This window comes from Bactrocera tryoni, unplaced genomic scaffold, assembly GCF_016617805.1.
Source record: "Bactrocera tryoni isolate S06 unplaced genomic scaffold, CSIRO_BtryS06_freeze2 scaffold_7, whole genome shotgun sequence".
Classification (NCBI taxonomy): Eukaryota; Metazoa; Arthropoda; class Insecta; order Diptera; family Tephritidae; genus Bactrocera; species Bactrocera tryoni.
In genome coordinates, this window is record NW_024396366.1 from 2,936,520 (window position 1) to 2,958,399 (window position 21,880).

General features: G+C 33.8%; 3 protein-coding genes and 1 long non-coding RNA gene across 4 annotated transcripts; 2 read left to right on the forward strand and 2 right to left on the reverse strand.

The window, feature by feature from the left end:
• Positions 1 to 128: 128 nt before the first annotated feature.
• On the reverse strand, positions 129 to 583 carry LOC120781427 (the record flags this gene model as incomplete). The annotated part of the gene is made up of 2 exons (XM_040113648.1): positions 219 to 583; positions 129 to 159 (listed from the first exon to the last, which is right to left on the reverse strand). Coding segments are annotated over exons 1-2 (396 nt in total), but the record flags the coding sequence as incomplete, so codon positions are not given.
• Positions 584 to 5,801: 5,218 nt separating this feature from the next.
• Positions 5,802 to 6,561, forward strand: LOC120781659. The gene is made up of 3 exons (XR_005706120.1): positions 5,802 to 5,940; positions 5,998 to 6,130; positions 6,209 to 6,561. It is a non-coding gene; the product is annotated as an uncharacterized LOC120781659 (long non-coding RNA).
• Positions 6,562 to 11,625: 5,064 nt separating this feature from the next.
• On the forward strand, positions 11,626 to 12,720 carry LOC120781480 (protein FRA10AC1 homolog). The gene is made up of 2 exons (XM_040113699.1): positions 11,626 to 11,851; positions 11,913 to 12,720. The coding sequence occupies exons 1-2, from the start codon at positions 11,642 to 11,644 to the stop codon at positions 12,384 to 12,386; spliced, it is 684 nt and encodes a 227-aa protein (XP_039969633.1). The 5' UTR covers positions 11,626 to 11,641; the 3' UTR covers positions 12,387 to 12,720.
• A 419-nt stretch (positions 12,721 to 13,139) lies between these two features.
• On the reverse strand, positions 13,140 to 14,361 carry LOC120781479 (mitogen-activated protein kinase p38b). Its single transcript, XM_040113698.1, has one exon. It carries the CDS (start codon positions 14,243 to 14,245, stop codon positions 13,151 to 13,153), a length of 1,095 nt encoding a protein of 364 aa, XP_039969632.1. The 5' UTR covers positions 14,246 to 14,361; the 3' UTR covers positions 13,140 to 13,150.
• Positions 14,362 to 21,880: the final 7,519 nt, after the last annotated feature.

Below are 21,880 nucleotides of genomic sequence, written 5' to 3' on the forward strand. Positions count from 1 at the left end.
CTAATCTTCTTTTATTTTCAGCGTTCACTTGAAGCGACAGATATAGGGATTGTTGCTCCAATCTTTAAAAAACGATGCACTGTTTTGAAAATTTTTGCATCGCAACAATTCAACGCGTCTAAAAAAGTTTTGGATCTCTTTGTTTGATTTAACCAGTTCCTGAAAATATATTCAAAATTTTAGTTTAGAAAATATAATCTGAAGAAAAGATTTTTAACCTTTTCCACATTCTAAATTCAGCGCGATCTTCTACATCAGCGGACCATTGCTTTTCTAAAACACGAACAGTCTCCTGCATCTCAGTAACGTCAAGATTTAGGCATTTATTTGGCAAAATGTTTTCAATTTTGGAAAGCAGCTCTCGATGTTTTAAAAATCGTTCATTGATTTGGTCCAAAAAATTATCGAAAAACGGTATATAAATTGATCTGCGGTAATATTCTTCCGGTTCGCCTTCATAATTGTCGCGATTAGTTTGCCGTTTCGCCAAACGCGGAATTTTGATTTCTAAATCTAATTCTACGGCTATTGTTTTAACTGATTCAAAAATTAGTTTAAACGATTGTTCAGAATCCTTACGCATTTCACTAATTTCAGCATACAAATTATTTGCATAAGCAACGCAGCTGCTCAAAACACAGTCTATTTGCTGCAAACATAGGCTTATGTGTTTTGATAATGCAAAATTGGCTTTAGTACGCACATAATTCATTTGTTCTATTCTCATTCACGCTCTAATCATTAGTGACAAGTGTTGCCGCGAGCTAGAAAAATTAAGTATATGTTGCCAAGCAAAAAAGTATCAAAAGTATCAAAAGCACAACCGTTGTTTTAAAAATTTTCATTTGAAAAACAAATAATAAGTAAAGTTGTGTATCTAATTCAGACCAGTTTTTTCTGGTTGTTTTTATTAAAAATATAGACATTTTAGTTAAGACACTCAAGTATTTTTTTGCAAATAGCATAATTTTTTTTTAATTTAAATTTATTTCACAACAGTTTGCTCATGGAACGAAAACTGAAAGTCATAATAAATGAGTTTTTATTTTTCCTGTATTATGATTAACAATAAACTCTAAAAAAAATAATAGAAACCTTATTGGTGACTTTTCAGTTCAGAACTAATTTTCAAAAGAAGTCCATTTTCGACTCACAATTCCCTTAAATCTAAAAAAATCCAGTTCAGCAGCCACAGAGTTATAAGGCATCATCTCATTACTCATAACTCATTACTTTGAAGCAAATTAAAAAAATGTCTCTGTCCAGTTTATATTTTTCTGGGTTTTTAATTGGCCTACATTCCCACATCTTTTTAATACTATCCAGATACAATAGGTTTGATTTTAGTTTAACATTTTCATATTTTCAAAAAATTAAATTCTATCAGCAGAAAAGTGTCAAAATAGGCCGTTTGTGAACAAAAAGTATCAAATCACAAAATTTAGAAAAAAAGTATCAAAAAGATACAATTGTATCATCGTCGGCAGAAAGATTGCTTTGAAAACAACAAATTACAATTTTTCAAATGACTATGTAGAATGAAATTCTACTATTTAAAAATTCAATTACTTTGGGGGGGTTTTAACACCCCAAAACCCCCCCCCTGCGTTCGTCCCTGACCAATGCAGTATGAGATGGTGCATTATCGCAATTCTTTGTTCAATAAATTCAGACAGACTTTTAGAGCCTCACAAAACGGCTCGCATCTCAAATACTAATGAATATTTTGACGTGAAGCATAGATGTCATTAACTGGACTACCAACTTACAGAAAAAACAAATGTCCCAATTTGGAAAAAAATTTATTAAAAAAATAAATTAACCACCATTCAATTGATCACAGTAGTATATCTCATACAGCTCATCGTTCCATCGAATGCGATATTCGCCGTGGTCCACACGCAAAGGGCCATAAACTCATCAGATGTTGTCATTGTCCATGCCTCTGCATCATATAGCAGGTCAAGATTAGAACCTGTTGACAAGAGTTATTCTGCGTTGAATTTCGATGCTGACATTATTGTTTCTGTTAATGCTGGTTCCAAGATAGACAAAATTATCTACAACTTCAATGTTATGACTGTCAACAGTGACGTGGGAGCGTAGTCGCGAGTGCGACGACTGTTTGTTTGATGACAGGAGATATTTCGTCTTGCCTTCGCTGTCTTATCCAGTCTGGAAAAAGCAGAACTAACGGCGCGGGTGTTGAGGCCAATGATATCAATATCATCCGCATACGCCAGCAGCTGTACAATCTTATAAAAGATTGTAAATTGGTTTTTGATACTTTTATTTTGAATAAATATTCTGAGTAAGTGACGAAATGGCAGAAAACATGCTTTGGGCAATCCGTCGAACTACATTAAACAACACCACATAATTTCAATGGATTCTGGAGCTCTATTGTAGTACAAAATTTCATTTGCTTCGGAACAGAAACTCAAAATCAGGTTAACACATATATGGTTTCATTAGTGTATTACAATATGTATCACATGTCTGTCTTCGGCATTACATTTCTGCACCTTAAATATCTTTGGTTTATGTTTTAAATGCTGCAAAGGTATCGGTCAGCAAACGTTCCCTGCAAAGCGGAGGTAACAGATTTCACAAACACATTGAAACATTTCCAGCTGTTCACCGACCCTGTTACATTTTGTAAAATTTTCGATTAAATGGTAGAAAGCGTAAGTAAGAAATAGAAAAGCTATCGACTTTCAGCTTATCGAAATATTAATTTGTTAAACGAGAAAAGGCAATTTTTCAAGTAGAAAAATTAATAACAGAAGTTGGGAAATGCGCAATAGTTTAGTTAATTTTGCCCTTTCAACAAGTAAGCTCGTATTTGATAAATATTTTAACTTCGAATAATTCTTTTAAATATACCTATATATAGAATCAAGGCGAATTTTTTAACTAAAACTTTCGTTTTTGCAGATTCACAAGTCGAAATTGGAGTAAGTTTACAAAAACGACTGAACATTGCTGGCCGTATTATCACACGATATCTGTGTAAGGTTAGTGGCACTTGGTACATACATTACTATAAGAATAAAGTTAGATAAAATAAGCTTAATAAAATTATGAAATTACTTTTTTACAGTTGCAGCTGCTTGGTGGTTATATAATTAACAAAACAGCTGTCTTTGAAACTGTGCATGATGAAAGAGAAATTTTGCTATATCACCTATCACATCAATATAAAACAGTGAGTAGTAGTAGTAGAGCTTGTCACAAATAGCTTTCGGCACAATTCCAAAACTCGCTTAGTTTACGAGATATTCGACTTTAAAGTTCAAAAATTCCCAAAATTCGAACATTTCAACAAGGATCGCTGTCATTCGATAATAACTTCATATGAGCAATGCGCTGAAATTTCTCTTTTTCGGTATAATTCCTCTTTCTTTATTTATAAAATTTAGTTTTAATAAAACATTGGTCTATTTTTTATATTTTAAATTAAAATGAGTATAAACAATCTTTCAATTCAATAGAAAATATTCTAATTCTTATTATAATTTAATAAACAAATATGTAGTATAGGAATACTACGCAAAAGTACTCTCCCCGAGCATTGGCTCGACCAGGGTTATTTTTTTAGAGCGCCGCCGAATACCGCCAACGCAGAAAGAAGTACTACGCGAAAATACTTCAGTCACCCTTGGTATTGGCTCGACCAGGGTTATTTTTTAAAGCACATCCGAAGCCGTCAACGCCGAAAGGAGTACCAGGCGCAAGTGCTTCAGTCACCCCGGGTATTAGCTCGGGAAGAGTTGTTTTTTTAGACCGACATGATCTTATTAGAATATAAAGTTGTAACAAAAAATTTTATATTGCAATGACATAAATTTTATATATTAAATATATATTACATATTATACATACATATAAGGAAAAAGTGTTCACAACTCAATACATTCTTCGTAATCGTAAGTCCGAACACATTGAGAGCGACGGACTTCAAGCTACATCTGTCACAAATTAAAATACACACGTTCTTACAGACACAGTTATGTTGTCGTAGAGCTGTCTAAATAACTGTCTCCTTAAGAACGTGTGTATTTTAATATTTGCAGATGTAGCTTGAAGTCCGTTGCTCTCAATGTGTTCAGACATACGATTACGAAATACTAAGTAAAATTTCTAAATAATTAATTATACAATAATTTTCCAAAAAATTAATATTTAGTTTAATATTAAAATGGATTGGCAAATAAGCGAAGTCTTAAATTTAAAAAACGTATACAAGCATAAATCAAAATATTATTGCCTATATTAAATTTATTATTTTAATTGGTATATAAAATTTATGCTACAATTATTATAGTCCGAAAATATGAATTCCTTTTTTTTCCAAAAATACATTTCCAGAAAAATATATATATATATGTATTTTTTTTTATTTTCCACATAAATTTTTTTCATCCATATAAAAATTGAAACAGTTCAAGAGCTCAAAACATACGCTATATCAGCTCGAATCTACATAGGCGACGTCATTTCGCAAATGATCATGTTATGATAACAAATGCCCACATACAGATTGGGCAACGGCAATGGCAATAGATTTGACAGTTAGTATGCCATAAATTTTTGCCTATAGAGATGCCCCGTTACTTACGGTTTCTCCCAGAGATAAAGAGTTGCCCAACTCTCCTGTCACTGGAAATATGAGAGCCGCTCACCTACCGAACTTTGACAGTTGACTTGATTGGGTACGTTTTGACGTTTTGCAATTGGAATGACTGCAACGGCCAGATTGAAATTATACCAAAATGTATGTGAACGGAGGAATTTGTTTCCGCCTTTCAAGATCACTAATAAAAAATGTGAAACAATGAAAATCATAAAAATGCGAAATTTAAATATATTTCATGAAATGTTTTGCAATTTGGTGCATAGTAGAATTAATTTTCAGTTACCAATGATTAAAAACATTTAATAATTGAGAACTAACAGGCTTAATTCACCTTATTAAGTATTGAAAAATTAAAAGTCAGTTGTTTTAATATACTATAAAAGCATAAAACAGGACTTAAGTAGTTTCGCCATATATTAAAAAAACCGATATATAATAATTAACAATCGTAATAAATGTTCGGTATTTTAATTTAAATGCCCAAAAATTGTTACTTTCTTCGATCTGGCCATAATGGAAAATGTTATAAAAAACGCTTATTTTGAGGCGCTCTCACACTGGAATAAGCTGGGCAGCCCATTATCCCTGGTTTCTCATATTCAATTGAAATTTGCAGAAAATGTAACAGCTACCTCCGTCCTGCCAAAAATGATACGAAACTCTTTAAAACGAGAAGAGCTGTCAAAATACACATTTTTATACTATTTTCCAATAATGCCATTGCTGAAAAATTATGGATTAGATATTTTATAAATAACTTTTGGGTATTTTGCAATTTTCACACTATATATGTATAAACATGAGAAATCAAAACAATTCATAAAAAATATAAGTACGAAGATAAGTAAACAACAACAAATTAATATAATAAATAATCAGAAAAACAAACGAATGCATAAAAACATTATATATTCAAGAGGAATATATTCAATACATATGTACATATATATACTTAATTGCTATAACCTAAAAAAATATTTTCATCTATATTAGATATATATTCCGGGCACACAATTCTTGGAATTTTCGCTAAATTATACAAAACACTAAATTAAACACTACGAAAATCCATATATAAATGTTAAAATGCAAAAGAATTACTTAATTTATTGGATATTTTTGGTTGCTCAACTTATTCCAGAGTGAGAGCGCCTCAAAATAAGCGTGTTTATCAAGAATGATAGAAACAAGATTGCGCAATGCGCATGTTTGCTTTCAGTCAGCTGTTCTTGCTGACGTCACGGTTGACTTATTATTCGCCCGCGCCTTTGAATGTGAAAGAAATTTGCAGTTTGAAATGGGTAATTATAGCATTTTGATTACAATAATTTTACTTTTATAACCAAACGCTCTTGCAGGTTTAAGTTCGCCGAGTCTAACGAAGTTGCTACCTAGCGCTTTTCTCACGTTAACCAGATTAACTCCTGCAGAGGCTAATGAACGGCAGAAAAGGATGGAGTCTCGTTTAAACCACTGTTTCTAATCCTAATTGTAATAATAATCTTAACTAACAATTTATTCCATTTATTTATACGCATGTATGTATGTATGTTTATTATATTTTTGCAGGCAATATTTTTCAACGTGTGTCAGTTGATCTATTCTGACCCAATTGAAAAAAATGATGACTTGAAGATTATCAACAACGACGAGCTTGAAAATTTGGCAGGGTACATCTGCCACAAACTTGGTAAGGACAACCCCGAAATTTGTGCCAATTCAGAAAATTGTTCGTCTTATACTTGGGTGGATCACCTATCTGAAGGAGGACTCTCAAAACCAACAGATATGTTCATGGAGCATATGAGAGGCTTGCAAGCAGTATTTGGCGACTTAAAAGGTACTGATTTGCATATGTATATGTACAAATTACGTCCAGAAGCACTTAGATTTAAGTAATTTTGTAAATTGTAGCACCAAAGTAAAATAATTGTTTTTCAGAGCTAGAATGTATTTTAGGATTCGTTCCTTAAATAAAAACTTAATTGAAAATATGTACAGCAAAAAAAGAAAATTAAATAAGAAAATAAATTGATAGTTGGTCTCAAAATAATCAATATTTTTATTTGCATAAATGTGTATGTATAGTTGAAACAAACACAGCAAAGAAACAAAATTAAATAATACAACGAAAATATCATGAAATGAATATGTAGGTAAATGTTCACTATAAAATATTCACTTATATTGATATCTTTTATTAATATTCACTTATATTGATGTTAACTTTTGATTATGTTTTTGTATGCCTGCAATACAAAATAGCTTCTTACTGCAAAGAAAAACAAATAACTGAAAATCAGCTGATTGTACGTTGGTCAACCGTGACGTATGTAGATGCGCATTCTTGCGTGTTTATAACATGTTCCATTATGGCCAGATCGAACAAAATACGAATTTTTGGGCATTTAAATTAAAACACCCAACATTTATTACGATTGCAAATTATCATATATTGGACTTTGAATACATGGCGTTAGTTCTGTTAGTTCTCAATTAATAATAGTTTTTAATCATTTGTAATAGAAATATAATTCTGCTATGCAAAACTTTTCATGAAATGTATTTAAATTTTGCATTTTCTTTGATTTTCATTGTTTTAAATTTTTATTAGCGATATTGAACGGCGGCAACAATATCGCCTCCAATTCCTCCGTTCACATATATTTTTGGTATAATTTCAATCTGGCCGTTCCAGGCATCCCAATTGCAAAACGTCCCAATCCAGTGAACTGTCAAAGTACGGTAGGTGAGTGGTTTTCACATTTCCAGTGACAGGAGAATCGGGAATCTCTTTATCTCTGAAGTGCTGAACACATAGAGCGCGACAGGCAGCAGCAGCACGACAGTGAACTGAAAACGTCGTTGTGCATCTTACTACATGTACATTTGTGAGAAGCAGCAGCAACACAATGGCCGGCATGTACACAAAACCACGCAGTTGTCCATTTTGTATGTACACAATTTCGTTGTGGCCATACTAATTCTTTTCACTTCAATGAAATTTTAATATTTTGTTCAAAGGGAAATTTTTTATGCAAAAAATAAGTAAATAGGTAAATATTTTTGCTTTAAATTATCAATTGTTATTACAACTAATATAATAGAGCTATTATAGAGCTATTTTATGCTTTTATTTATAAAATAACTTAAAGTTTGTTAGAGCTGTGATTAATTTTACATTATACATATTAGTGGCATCACCACTCTACCTCATCTCTCTATCTTCCATTCTACTGTCAACTCTACTGTCGTTGGCAAATATAGGATTAAATTGAGCGCGACAACTGTCGGCCTGCAGTCGTGTAGTCGTGAGCTTTCATAATAACTGTGTCCTTAAGAACGTGTGTATTTTAATATTTGACAGATGTAGTTTGCAGTCTGTGGCGCTCTATGTGTACAGTACTTGCTGAACGCTTTGCTTTCAGAGTTGCCGAAGTTTTATCTCTGCCCAGGAATTTGTTCGGCTTGGCGTCGCAAACTTGTTATGTGAACGTACTCAGACAAAAGCGTACCTTTGTGCATAGTATACCTCAGCCTTTGTGTAAGAGTGACAAAAATGTACATATGGTGGTTGGCGAATAAATTATAGTGGGCACCTCAGTATATGCAGTGTAAACCTTTTCTTTATTTACATACACATACTCACCTCTAGAAAATCTTAGGGTGTTGTGTTACACTTTTTTTACTACTTTCATGAGTAGTTAGGGTGTTGTGTTAGCATTTTAAACTACATATAAATTTTAAATTTTGATGACCGAGACTTTAAAAGATATTAAATAATGCAAGAAAGTGTTTACGTTATTTAAGTGATTATATTGAATTACTTGAATATCTGCTCAATTTTATTGGGATATTACTTGTTGTTTAATGTTAAATCGGTTGTTTTTTTTTTGTGCAATTTTTAAACACGCTTCAACTATTTCCAAATTTTTGCATGCAGTAGGATACAATCCTGGGTGGTAATTTGTCGTTTGACATATACAAATTGACAACTCGTTAGCCGTTATAGGAAAACATCAATTGGAAATTGAGTTTGAAAAGAAAGATATGTCGAAGTTTTTAATAAGAATACATATTAGTGTTAATAATAAAGTTTATATTTAGAGCCTTTTAGTTACTGCGACCCGACGTTTTCAAATACTTTTTATAAGAATTATGCCCCTATTGCGGTTTTCAACCCGACTTGGTCGAATTGAAGTTAAGGCAACTCAACTTCAGATCAACCAAACTCTTTTTCGGTATTGCGAACTTAAACTAAGTTCAGTCGAAGTATGATTGGCGTTGCCAACCTAAGAAAGGGAAATTTGACAGATAGTGAAACAGCTAAAATTTTGTAAACGACATATTTAAACAATTGAATTCAGTTGTCGCTCGCGAAAAAGTGATTAAACATACATATATAATAAACAATAAATAAAAAATGGATATAAGTTTTGATTTATATTACAATGACGAAATTACTGGGGGCAAAACTGATGTGCTACGTATACGAAAAAGCCTTCGTCACTCAAATCCATTGGAGCTTCCAAATGCAAAGTAAGCCATAGTTTTTTCACAATTGAATTGCTTTTTAATAATATTTGTTGCAGATTCATAAGTTATTTTCGATTAAATAAAGAAGCAATTTGTTTTTTACTGAATGAGATGAAGGAACATTTCCACAAACGTGTGCGAGGAACGGCCATACCTCCTATATTAAAATTATGCGCAACTCAGCGTTTCCTTGCTGACGGTGGGTATCAAAAATGCAGTGGAAATGATTTTAACATTGGGTTGGCGCAACCTACGATATCTTTAGTAATTAAAGAGGTTCTTAATATAATTGAACAACGTATTTGTGCCCAATGGATTAAAATTCAAATGACTGAGGAGGAGCAAAACGCTTCAAAAGTTTAATTTTATTCAAAAAGTGCTTTCCCGAGTAGTTGGTTGCATCGACGGGACTCATGTTCGCATAATTTCACCAAGAAAAGTAGTGAAACATCTTTGTCTTAACAGAAAGGGCTACTACAGTTTAAACGTGATGATTGTATGTATAAAATCTGAGTTATATTAGAAACAAAATGGTACAAAAGGTACACTCAAAGGCCCGGAATATTGTAGAGCGGACAATTGGTGTACTCAAGAGTAGATTTCGATGTGTTTTATCTGTACGGGTTTACATTACACTCCTGAAAAGGCTACGCAAATTGTGAATGCTTGTTGCGCATTGCACAATATTTGCCAACACTTTCAAGTGGAATCTCCGGAAGAAATACCATCTACTTCAAATACTACAATGACCAATGATGTTTGGACAAAGAAAGGAAGAAGAGGATACGGCTCGAATAATTCGCAATAATATTATGACTTCCCTCTAAATAATTAAGATATTAAATTTCATTTATTATTTCTAATGTGCTATTTATTCAGGCATATATTTAAATTTTATTTAAATAAATTCATTAAATAACAATATTACTTCATTTTTTGATGTAAACTTAAACTATGGTACACAAATATAAAATATCACTTCATTCCAGAATAATTAAAAATAAAATTAAAAAATATTACTTTGTGTCTTAAATAACCAAAAAAATTATAATCTTTGCGAAAATTTTAATTTAGCAATTTTGAGCGCTCACACCTCAATTTGAATTTATTGTTTCCAAATTGTGGCTTTCCTCTTCCTACTTCTGGAAACTTCTCCAGTAACTCCACCAATTTTCGAATTGCTTTTTTGTTGCAACTTTATGTTTTTCTAAAAATTTATAAAAAATATCAATTAAAATTAATTTAACATTAATTAAAATAGTTATTTTACCCAGGTCCTCCATTTTCTTTAATATTTTTTTGTATTTCCATGCAGAATGTTGAACTGCTATTAAGCAGTTGGGAGTTTATTATATGTACTAGTCAACCCCCATTTGTACAGAGTTGAAAACCGCAATACCAAAAAAGGTTGAAGTTCGATCATACTTACAACCACGAATTTTTTTTGACGGATTGGTTGAAGTTCGTAATACCAGAATTTTTAAACCGACTGAAATGCAGTTGGGCTGAATACCACAATAGGGGCATTCAGAACATATTTTTCTTCCAGAATTTTTAATAGGCCAGGCAGCCAGACCTTATTTTCGGCACATCAAATTTTTGTGCATTTCACATAGGTAACTACCTCCCCCTTCTAAAAGTTAGCTTCTGTGTTTTAATATAGTTGTAGGATTTCAGGTTGCATCTATTGTGAGAGCTTAGAAATCTTTATTAATTATTAAATTATTTTGTGCAATATTTTTATTTAAATTTTTATCTAAATTATTAATTATGTTTATTTTAAGTTGAAAAGGTGAAAATAGGCCTACCGGGGAACCGAACACCTAAAAAAAGTCTGTAACGCGCTTTATTGCAAACCTCTGGGGTGGTGTGGAAAATGCAAAACTTAAATATTGAAAAATAAATTATCGAAAGTAAATGTATTAAAAATTCAGCTTCAAATGCCTAAATATATTCTTTCTAAATTAAAAAATTATTGGTAATAATATTTCAAAAACTTACGAATACAAACCGTTTTATGTTTTCTGTCTGTCAAATGAAAACAAATACATTCAGAAGAAAACTCACCACCGAGAAATCTAAAAACAGGGCTGCTTTTTATTAATAAGAACTCCCTACATAAAGAATATCTGACTATCAGTAAATGATATTTTTATGGGCGAAACATGACACACTGTGGCGTTTAAATCAAATATTAGTAAATATATGTCATTAATAAATAATTTCCTTTTATATTAAGCAACAATATTTATAGTTTTTGTTATTTAATAGAATAAATTTGCTAAGTATTTACTACCTCAATATATACAGCACTGCCTCGCTACCTCTGAAAATCCAAGATGCCCGCTATTCACCCCTCAGAAAGATACGACGAAAAGGTTATCTACTGTATATACTGTGGTGGGCACTATACTTGATATTATTTTTTACATTAGAGCTGACTTAATTAACTCTACCTGGAAAATTATGAAGTCAATGAGCCTTCAAGAGCGACATAATTATATTTTAAAGAAATTCATTATATCTGATAAATCCTTCGAAGGCAAGAAGAATTCTTATGACATTCATATAATAAAGGAACATCATCGATTTTTATGGGATGACAACGAATTAAGTGATGGTAATAATTCATGGGAAGTTTGTATGGCTAGACGCTACTATAACAAATTATTTAAGGTAATAAAATACATACGAAATAAAACGTTTGGAAAATTATAAGATTTATTAATTTTTGAAGGAATATTGCATAGCAGATTTAACTCTACACAAGGAAAATAAAGTTGCATTGCGTTGGCGTACGAGAGATGAAGTAGTTTTAGGTAAAGGGCAGTTTCAATGTGGAAGTAGGAAATGTGAACAAAGAGAAAATTTGAGCAGTTGGGAAGTAAATTTTGCTTATCACGAGCAAGGAGAGAATAAAAATGCGTTAGTAAAGTTGCGACTATGTGCGAATCATTCGAAGCAGTTAAATTTCACTTCACGAAAACGGGAAGTTAAGCGTTTAAAAAAGTGTTCTGCTACAAAGGGGCATATGCTGCGAAAAAATCAAGGAAATGCTCAAGTAGCAAGTTGTTTTGGAAATATTGTATCTGAAGCAAAAGAAGAAAATGAAACCGGGAACAGGATATGGAACCGCAGAACAAATGTAGAATTAGAGCAACCATCCCGTGAAATTGAATTTGAACGCTATTTAGAAGATCTTCTTTTATAGTTTATGGTAACCCCTGTCTATTGATTAATTTTATAACATAATATTGATTCATGAAATATTTTTACTCCACCATATGAATGTTCATAAAACTGTTATGCCAATTTCTGATAGGAATGGAAGGGCCCATAATGCACACACTTTTAAAATAACTACGAATATGTAGGGATGCAAAGTGCATAAAATTGATAATCCAAATTTGTGTATTTAAACTTTTTATTATATTAACAAAAGCGGTCCAAAATATGTTGGCAATTATAATTCAAATGTATATACAGTATTCTTAAAAACTTGAATCAGTAACAAAAGCTTTCTAATAAAATTATATGGTCTTCAATTCATTTTTTACAACAGGTATTTAAATATGTTTAAAATATTCTTTGTTTTATTAGCCTAGTGCGCAAAGTTATGCAGAAGGGATAAAAACCGTCTTGTGAAAAGAAAAATTATTCTCTGATACATCAATTATAATTGTTCTCAAATTGCGTTATATTTGCATTTTTATTTTTTTGTACCATTGTTTTATATTGGCAATTTTTTTGCAACTATGTTTATAACCCTTACCACACCAAGACCAAAATTTAAAAAAAAAACACTAAATTAAAAACGTTGTTATATTAATAGTATTTTACTGTTTTTAAATACATATATTAAGTTAATGACGGAAACTGTTTATAATTGTTTTAAGCTTTATAAAGTTGCTTGAAGCTCAATAAATTGTTTAAGTACATATATGTATATTAATAAAACTTCAACTGCATAAACATTTAAACATCACTTTTGCACTTTTCAAGAACTTCGGCAAAGGCTTGTGGTGGTTTAAAGCTTAATACTTCTGTAAATACAAGTTCTTTCCACTTTTCAACTGGCAAATCCATATCTTCGAAGCTTTGATCATACAACGGAGAGGTTTGCTCATCACTAGGGTCATGATATTTTTCCATATATGTGTGAGCTAGGGCTTGTTCTGCTGTAATTCGTTTTTCGGCATCCAACTCTAGCATTTTTTCTAGTAAATCTATTGCAGATGGATTAGCGAAACGGAATACGTCTCGAAAGTTTCGACGAGACATTCTTGGCAATGCTCGTATATAGTTTCGAGCACTTTCTGAGGAAATTTTTTGCATAAAATCCTCTGTGGGAGTACCAAGAACCTCCATAATTAAATTAAGTTGATGTATATGATCAGTGCCGGGAAATAAGGTACGCCCTGTAAGAAGCTCTGCCATAATACAACCAACTGACCAAATGTCTACAGTTTGATTATAATGCATCCAGTTGAGCATTATTTCGGGGGCTCGATACCATCTGGTGGCCACATAACCCGTCATTTCACTTTCTGCAGGCCTTGCTAAGCCAAAATCAAGTATACGCAACTCACAATCTTCATTTACGGCAATATTTGAAGGCTTTAAATCACGATGTATTATACCAGCACTATGAATATATTTTAAACCACGCAAAATTTGATAGACCAAAAATTGGACATGATCATCAGAAAGTTTTTGGGTGCGGATTATATTGTTTAAATCAGCATCCATTAAATGTGTTACTAAATATACTTGCTGAAAATTTTCCAAAGAATTTGGAGGCTGTCCGGGATGAAATACATCCAATAAGCCTATGACATTCTCATGATCCATATGTTTGAGCAGGCGCAATTCGCGATAAGTTCGTTTTGCATGAACAGCCGACTGAAATGGACGTGCTAATTTCTTTATGGCCACCTTCATGCCTGTGTTACGGACAATTGCTTTACATACTTGTCCATATGCGCCAGAACCGACTGCTTGAAGTTGCTGATATATTTGAGGTATTTCCCACTCTGTTCGATTTATATCAAGCTTATAAAATTTAGCCATCTTCAAACGTGATATGTGACAATTCGTTGTTGACACTTTCTACTGCTTTACATCATCTCTACCGTGCTTTACATTAATTCAATCTCACGAATTACCTAATAGACGATGCACACAAAATATGAAATGGAAATGAAACAGACACATGCAGAGGAAACAAAATTACCTCCGAATACATCGTGGTACAATCAGAAAAAAGAGAGTTCTTTACAATTTAAAAGACATTAGGGGTATTCTCTTGCTCTTGCACAACCCTTGCACGGTACAAGAATTGCATATATTTCCTCTTGGTGCACCGGCACAATAACAAACACACTCAGAAAATTATTTGCAATTGCTGTAAAATATGTCGGACCAAAACCCATGTGTATTTGCGTGCAATGTCACGCAAAAATATAATTGCAACCCTGTTTTAGCTGCCATTTTACATAAAGACATATTACGTAGTTAAATTGTTGAGGAAGGTAAGTTTTAAATAAAATTTATAATTTCTATTTAAATTATAAAGATTTGTTACAGTTTTTTTTGTTAAAAATGTATAAAGAAGGTGCGCCAATTCACAATAGCTACGCATAATAGTCATTCACAATAAATTGACCGAATCAGCCGTTCATATATCACTAGATTCAGCAATGGGTGCTCTCGAGCCCTTGTATATTTCGGTATAGTATTTTTGCAATCTGCAATCTTGCATGAGCAAGCGAATACCCCTAATGATTTCAAACTATTTGTGACTATATAACTTATAGAAACAATTCAGTGAAGTGTTGGTGGATACAAAAGTCAACTATATATGTGAAAATTTCAATAGAAATAGAAAAATTGCATTCTTTATATTGAGTAATTTTTGCACTTTAAAAGCGAGTATCTTAAAACTACAGTTATACTTAATTTGGAGAGTCTTCTCTATCCTCTGTAGAGGTTAGTCCTCACAGTAACAGTTTAGAACGTGGTTCCATTGTGATATCTAAAGCTACTATATACAAGTAATAGATCCTAATACCCTTATAAATTGACAAAGCGCTTTGAACTTATCACAAATTTGTTGAGACGGCTAATGTCAGTTTCGACTAAATTTTTTGCTTCGCCGAAGGTGATAGATATTTCAGCCTCAGTTTTGCAAAGGCTGGACAATGGAAGAGAAGGTGTCTGGATGTTTCACCTCCTCCTCCTTCATACCACTTTGACAACTAGCGTTCGACAATATTTTTAGTCTTACCGCATGAATGCCTATTTGGCAATATTCTGCAAGAAGCTTTACGATTGCAGTAAGATGAACTTTGCTAAGAAAAAGTAGTGCAGTAGATCTCATGTGTTCTACTCTAGACCAAAAAGAATCATGCAGTTGCACCTGCTAAACGCAGACCTCGCATGGGCAGACCTCCAATGCTAGAACGGAAGATGTCAATGGAAATCCTTCTCGGCGATTTCGCTATAACGAGGGCAAGTAATGCCGAAGGTCTCTAATATTCTACTCTAGGCCAAAAGGATCTCGAGTTCGTACAAGCGCGAATAGTCGACCAGCGTCGAAGAGCCCCCTATGGCTAGCTTATCGGCTTTGTAGTTGCGAGCGATACCGCTATGACCAGGCACTCTGATAATGAAGTAGGTTGATGTTATTTCCAGCGAGAACAGACACTCCTTGACTAGCTTTGAGCGCACAGTTAGCGATTTTACCGCCAGTATGCGCTGATACCCATTTTAACCCAGAATTTGGTGGATGCTAATCTAAAATTTCTCCCTTATTTTTCGGTTACTCCAGGGAGTGTGAACACTACAAATTATTTGAAATTTACATACATTTATTCTCAATACCTGATTTCAGTGGATTGATGATTTTTATATATAGTATTAATTATTATTATTAGAATTAAAACGAGAATTATTATCAGATACGGAGTAGCAGAAATGTGGGGTGAGTAAAGAAGGTATCTTTGGCACGACGGTCGGTAAATTTAACCTCCATGATGAAAGATCCCCAAATGGGATGAGACTGATCGACTTCGCTGGGGTCCGAAATTTGGTTATTTGTAGTAAATTTCAGCATAGGAAAATTCATAGAGCTACCTGGCTCTCTCCACATCCAAAAGCCACCAACCAGAGCTTTATGTAGTGATAGACTGAAAACACGGCTCCAGTGTTTTAGACGTGCATACCAGAGATAAAGAAATGCTCAACTGTCCTGTCCCTGGAAATATGAGAATCGCTCACCTACCAAACTTTGACAGTTGACTGGATCTGAATCAGATCAGAATGAAATTATGCCAAAAATTGGGACGAAGGCCTAAGCAGCCAGCTCCTTTTTTTTCTAGTATGTTTGTAAATTTATTTACAAGTCACATTAAAATAAATAAATAAATATACCAAAAATATATGTGAATGGAGGGACTTGTTGCCGTCGTTCAAGATCGCTAATAAAAAATGTAAAACAATGAAAATCAAAGAAAAATCGAAATTTAAATATATTTCATGAAACGTTTTGCAATGTGATGCATAGTAGAATTCATTTTCAATTAGCAATGATTTAAAACATTTATTAATTGAGAACTAACAGTTTTAATTCACATTATTAAGTATTGAAAGATCAAAAGTCAGTTGTTTTAATGTACTTAAAATCATAAAAAACGATTTAAGTAGTTTCGCCATATATTAAAAGTCTAACATTTAATACTTTGCAATCGGATTAAATGTTGGGTGTTTTAATTTAAATGCCCAAAAATCATTATTTTGTCCGATCTGGCTACAATGGAAAATTATGTAAAAAAAAAAAAAAAGTTGGGCATCCCTGGTCCCTGTATCCCTGGTACGCTCGGAGGTCCTTGTTGCAGCCAAGATATGCACTCGCCACCCGCACGTTAACAAGCTGAAATCACAACAGACAGCCGAACGATTTTCTATCGACTCGGTATGTGGGACGACATTTCACTCTCTTTACGGACAGCTGAAAACGTAACTATTGGTTTTCGGAAAAGGCAAAAGGACAGCTGATATGATGAGGAGTGTCGTATTGCAGCGGAGAGAAAACATATTGCCTACCTGGCAACGTTATAATCGACCACAACACGTGAAGGATGGGATAGATACCGAAAGTTTAAGAGGGAAAGGAGACGCATTTGCAGACAAAGAAAGAGAGAGGCCGAAATGCGTGAGTGGGAAGAGCTTGACAAGATGACGGAATAGTCGAAGATTCTAGGAAGAGATGCTAACAGAAGGTTTCAAGACCGGAGTATACTTTTGTAGAACTCTCAGACGTGACCTAGCGACTGATGCCCAGAGCATACTAAAATTATGGAGGGAACACTTCTCCAGCCTGCTGAATGGCAGTGAAAGCATAACACCAAGAGATGGTTAACTCGATTCTTCAGTCGATGACGATGGAGCGGACGTTCCATTATCATACCATAAAGAGGTCCGAACAGCAATTATCCGTCTAAAACAACAAGAAGATCTGTAGAATATGGTGTGACGAAAGCATGCCCGACGATTGGAATTTATGGGTGCCCTGCCCAATTCACAAAAAGGGAGATCTCACAATATACGCTAAATACCGTGAGATAAGCCTCCTCAACATCGCAAAAAAAAAACTACAGAGCGTATTAGGTAAAAGATTAAAGCTCACCGTCAAAAAACTGAGTGGACCTTATCAGTGTGGCTTTAGGCGTGGAAAATCAACAACTGACCAGACATTCATCATGCGCCAAATCCTGGAAAAGACCCGTGAAAAGAGAATCGACACACACGACCTCTTCGTCAATTTCAAAGCAACTTTTGACCGAAAGCTCCGTCAGGTTCGGGAATGACCTCTCCGAGCAGTTCGATACCAAACGAGGTTTCAGACAAGGCGACTCCCTATCGGGCGACTTTTTCAATCTGCTGTTGGAGAAAATAATTCGAGCTGCAGAATAATCTTCTAATAGAGTGAACAACTGCTGGCGTACGCCGATGATATTGATATTATTGGCCTCAACAACTGCGCCGTTAGTTCTGCTTTTTCCAGAAAAAGGAAGCGAAGCAAATGGGTCTGGTGGGGAGCGAGGGCAACACGAAATACCTCCTGCAGTCATATCTTTGAAATGGTACATAATTTTGTCTATCTTGGAACCAGCATCAACACCAACAATAATATCAAAATCCAACGCAGAATAACTCTTGCCAATAGGTGCTACTTCGAACAGAGTGGGTAATTGCAATACGTCGTGCAACCGAAATGTAATTGTTGCGCGCATGTCTTGAAGGATAATTCCTTAGCGAAAGTCTTGGTAAGTGTGTCGGAGCAGTTACCAATTGACAAGAACTTATCACCACCATCTGCGACGTTAATAACTTGAATCTTTGCGAGTGTAATTGGTACCATGCCAATAATATTTCATATTGTTTATATTTTTCATTTCATTCGATAGTATTTTTGGTTTCAGGTTAATTTGTTAATTCATTTCTATACAGGGGTATTTATTATTGCTTGTTTACTATTTTTAAATCGGTCCGCAAAATATTAATACTCCTTGCTTTTCTATGGTGAATGTCCACTGTTTCTAATAGTGTTTTTATGTGACCTATATCAGATTCTAAAATTGTTTCGATTTACGACTGGGGGAAGTAGTTAATATGTAATCTTGTTTCACCAGCCAGTTCTGAATATGCGATTAAATTGAATGAGTGTGGGATAATCAAAGTTTTTCCAGGTAACTGCATTTCCATGTTGTTATGGTAAAATATTGTTAAGGATAGGAATTGAAATAAAATCTTATATTGTGCTATAGACCTATCATCCTTTTTTTAAAACTGCTGTTCCCAAGCCTCATATTTGATTTAATTTAGACTAATCAGGTTTGTTTTGGTAAGGCGCCAGGAACAACATTTTTTGGCAATTTCTATGTTTTCGACCTCCGTAAAATTAACGTCAGTACATTTTAAAAAATTATTTTTTATGAACTGAGTTCATTTTATTTCATATTATTTACAATATGTCGTGTGAAAATAAGCCAATGTTATTATACTCGTAACTGAAGATTCTCATTGATGCTAAAATTGCAATTTGTCCATTAAACACATAAGGACATTTTAAGTATAAGATTTGATTTAAATTAGTGTTATACTATATATATATAATATATATATACTTAATTATTTCAGTTAAACTTAAGATCTAAATGGTAAGTCTAAGGGATGTAGCCTTTGCGGTCCGCGAGTATCTCCACTCTTGTTCAGCAGGTTAATGGCGTGTCACTATATTTATTTCAAGTCCTTTGAGTAAGTTAATATTTTTAATGTATCATGGAGTGTTTGCAGTCATCCTGAGTGATTTCGACTGATATCTTTGAATTAGTTCTACGTTCGTTTTACTTGCAGTTCCCCAGATTTGCATTCCATATGCCCAAATCGGTTTTAAAATGCGTTTATATTGAATCGCCTTATTTTTGAGACTAAGTTTCGATTTGGGACCCAGTAACCAGTACATTTTTCTCGTCTTGATTATACGCATGTCGGCAGCGAAAATCGTGTACCATGTTGGGCCAAGCACGCTGCCTTGCGGAACACCTGCTTTGACTTCGTATATGTTCTAAGTATCATCATTAATTCTAACGTAAAAATGTCTGCAATCCCGGTATGACCTAAGAAATAGGTAGAGTGGTAGTTTCATTTTTATTTTAAATAACAACCCCTCTTACCAGACTCTATGGAAAGCTTATTGAATATCTTAGAAAACTGCCGAACAGTACTGTTTCTCTTCGAGATATTTTAGTATTTTTTGGCGATTCCGTGGCACTGTTCAGGAGTTCTATGTAGTTGCCTGAATTCAAATTGATGGTCTGGGATAATGAGAAATATTCCAAAACTGGCAATAATCGACGAAGAATATTCTTTCGAATATTTTGGAAAATATTGTCAGCAAACTTATTCCTCTGTAAGAGGTTATTTCGTTCTCGGGATTGGTTGGCTTCGGAATCATTATAATTTCGGCACATTTTCATTGCGTAGGAGAATGAATTAGCCTAAAACTACAATTAAAGATTAAAACTAAGAATAGTAGACATTTCCTTGGTAATTGTTTGATTGTCAAGGCATCAATATTATCTGGATCAGGGGATTTAGAATTTTTCAACTGCGACACATCTAATTGTACTTCAATCAGTTTTATGTAAGGTATTTATTTATCCCTTAGACATGGACTCTCAAACAAAGCCTGAACATTTTGGCGCTGATAGTCACTATTGAGAGAAAAAGGCTTGAAGTATTCGCAAGGTAGTTGCCAAAAGCGTCGGCTTTTTTTTTGTCGGATCTACACCAAGAGATGTTTTCATCTTATATCGGCGCTTGTCGCTTCGGAGGACGTTTCAGATATTTGGTAGGTTTCCACAGATTATATTCATCGGATTTATTTGGTTCGGCATTCTTAAGAAATTCTGCAGTAGATTCTTCTTTCAGCTCTGCCAACTTGGATTTTAAACCTTTAATTGCTTTGTTTAGCCTGGTTTTGTCAAGCGGATTTCTGCTATTCTGCCAGATCCTTCGAAGTAGTCTTTTATTTTGTACCATCTTCATCTGAATATGGCACATTGTTCATACAGTATGGTTTAGTTGAACTAAGAGGATAAGCTAACTAAGCGGCTTGATGTATTTTTTGGGTGAAGTTTTCCACCGCGTCATCTAAGTCTCGTTTTGTTGTTACTTCCATATTTAGGTTTACGTGAGACTCCAGCCAAGTTTGGAAAATCGTATGTTCGACCTTCTATTTTAAATACACTTTCGAGATGTGACAACAACAGTCATATTCATATTGATAATGAGAGCGGAATGATGTGGGCTTATGCTGGCATAAATTGCGAAGTCAATTAGATCCGGAATTTTGTAGGGATCGGCCGGCCAGTATGTCGGTCTGCCAGCAGATAATACATTTTAGTTATTTTGAGAATCGCACTTTTACAGTTCGCGGCCTTTGGTATTCGTAAGGCGTGTACCCCACCGACGTTTGGCATTGAAATCACTTCCGGCTTAAAATCTGGGACCTAATTAAAAGTTTCTTTGCTTATATTGAATCGAGGTGTGAGATACAAAGAAGGGGTCGGCTTTAATATACCATCCCACGATTTCAGGGTTAAAAGTGGTAGTGCTGATGCTCCAGATTAAGAATATATATAATTATTGCCGCCGCAAACTTATAGTTTTCGATATATTTGCATTTAAAGTTGAAAATTTTGCAATTTCTCGACTTATGGTTAGTTTTTCTTCCGTATTATGCACTTTTTATACACTTACAATTCACTACAATATATCTACATATTTATTTTTTATTAATATTTTAGATGTTTGCTTAAAATAAGCATTTTATATTTTACATAAATATTATTACACGCACAATAACAATAAGTGTTCCGTGTTGTCAATAATAAGTATTGCCATATCTACACATTTATCAAACGAATAAAAAATAGGTTTATACGCCAAATACATAAATCATTATCCTTTTTCTTGCTATATCATGAGTAATAATCAAAAAAGGAGTTTTACTTGAAAAAAAACCCCTGACACACCCTGGTGTTGACACACCCCGGTGTTGGATCGGCCAGGGATATTTTTTTGAAGCGCGGCCGAAGGCCGCCAACGCAAAAGGAAGTTTTACTCGAAAAAAAACCCTGA

What these genes read in the sequence shown, in the direction of transcription:
- LOC120781480 (XM_040113699.1), top strand. Translation starts at nt 11,642, where the DNA reads ATGAAGTCAATGAGCCTTCAAGAGCGACATAATTATATTTTAAAGAAA. An exon ending in ACTATAACAAATTATTTAAG is followed by an intron (nt 11,852 to 11,912) that starts GTAATAAAATAC and finishes TAATTTTTGAAG; the next exon opens with GAATATTGCATAGCAGATTT.
- LOC120781479 (XM_040113698.1), bottom strand. Translation starts at nt 14,245, where the DNA reads ATGGCTAAATTTTATAAGCTTGATATAAATCGAACAGAGTGGGAAATA.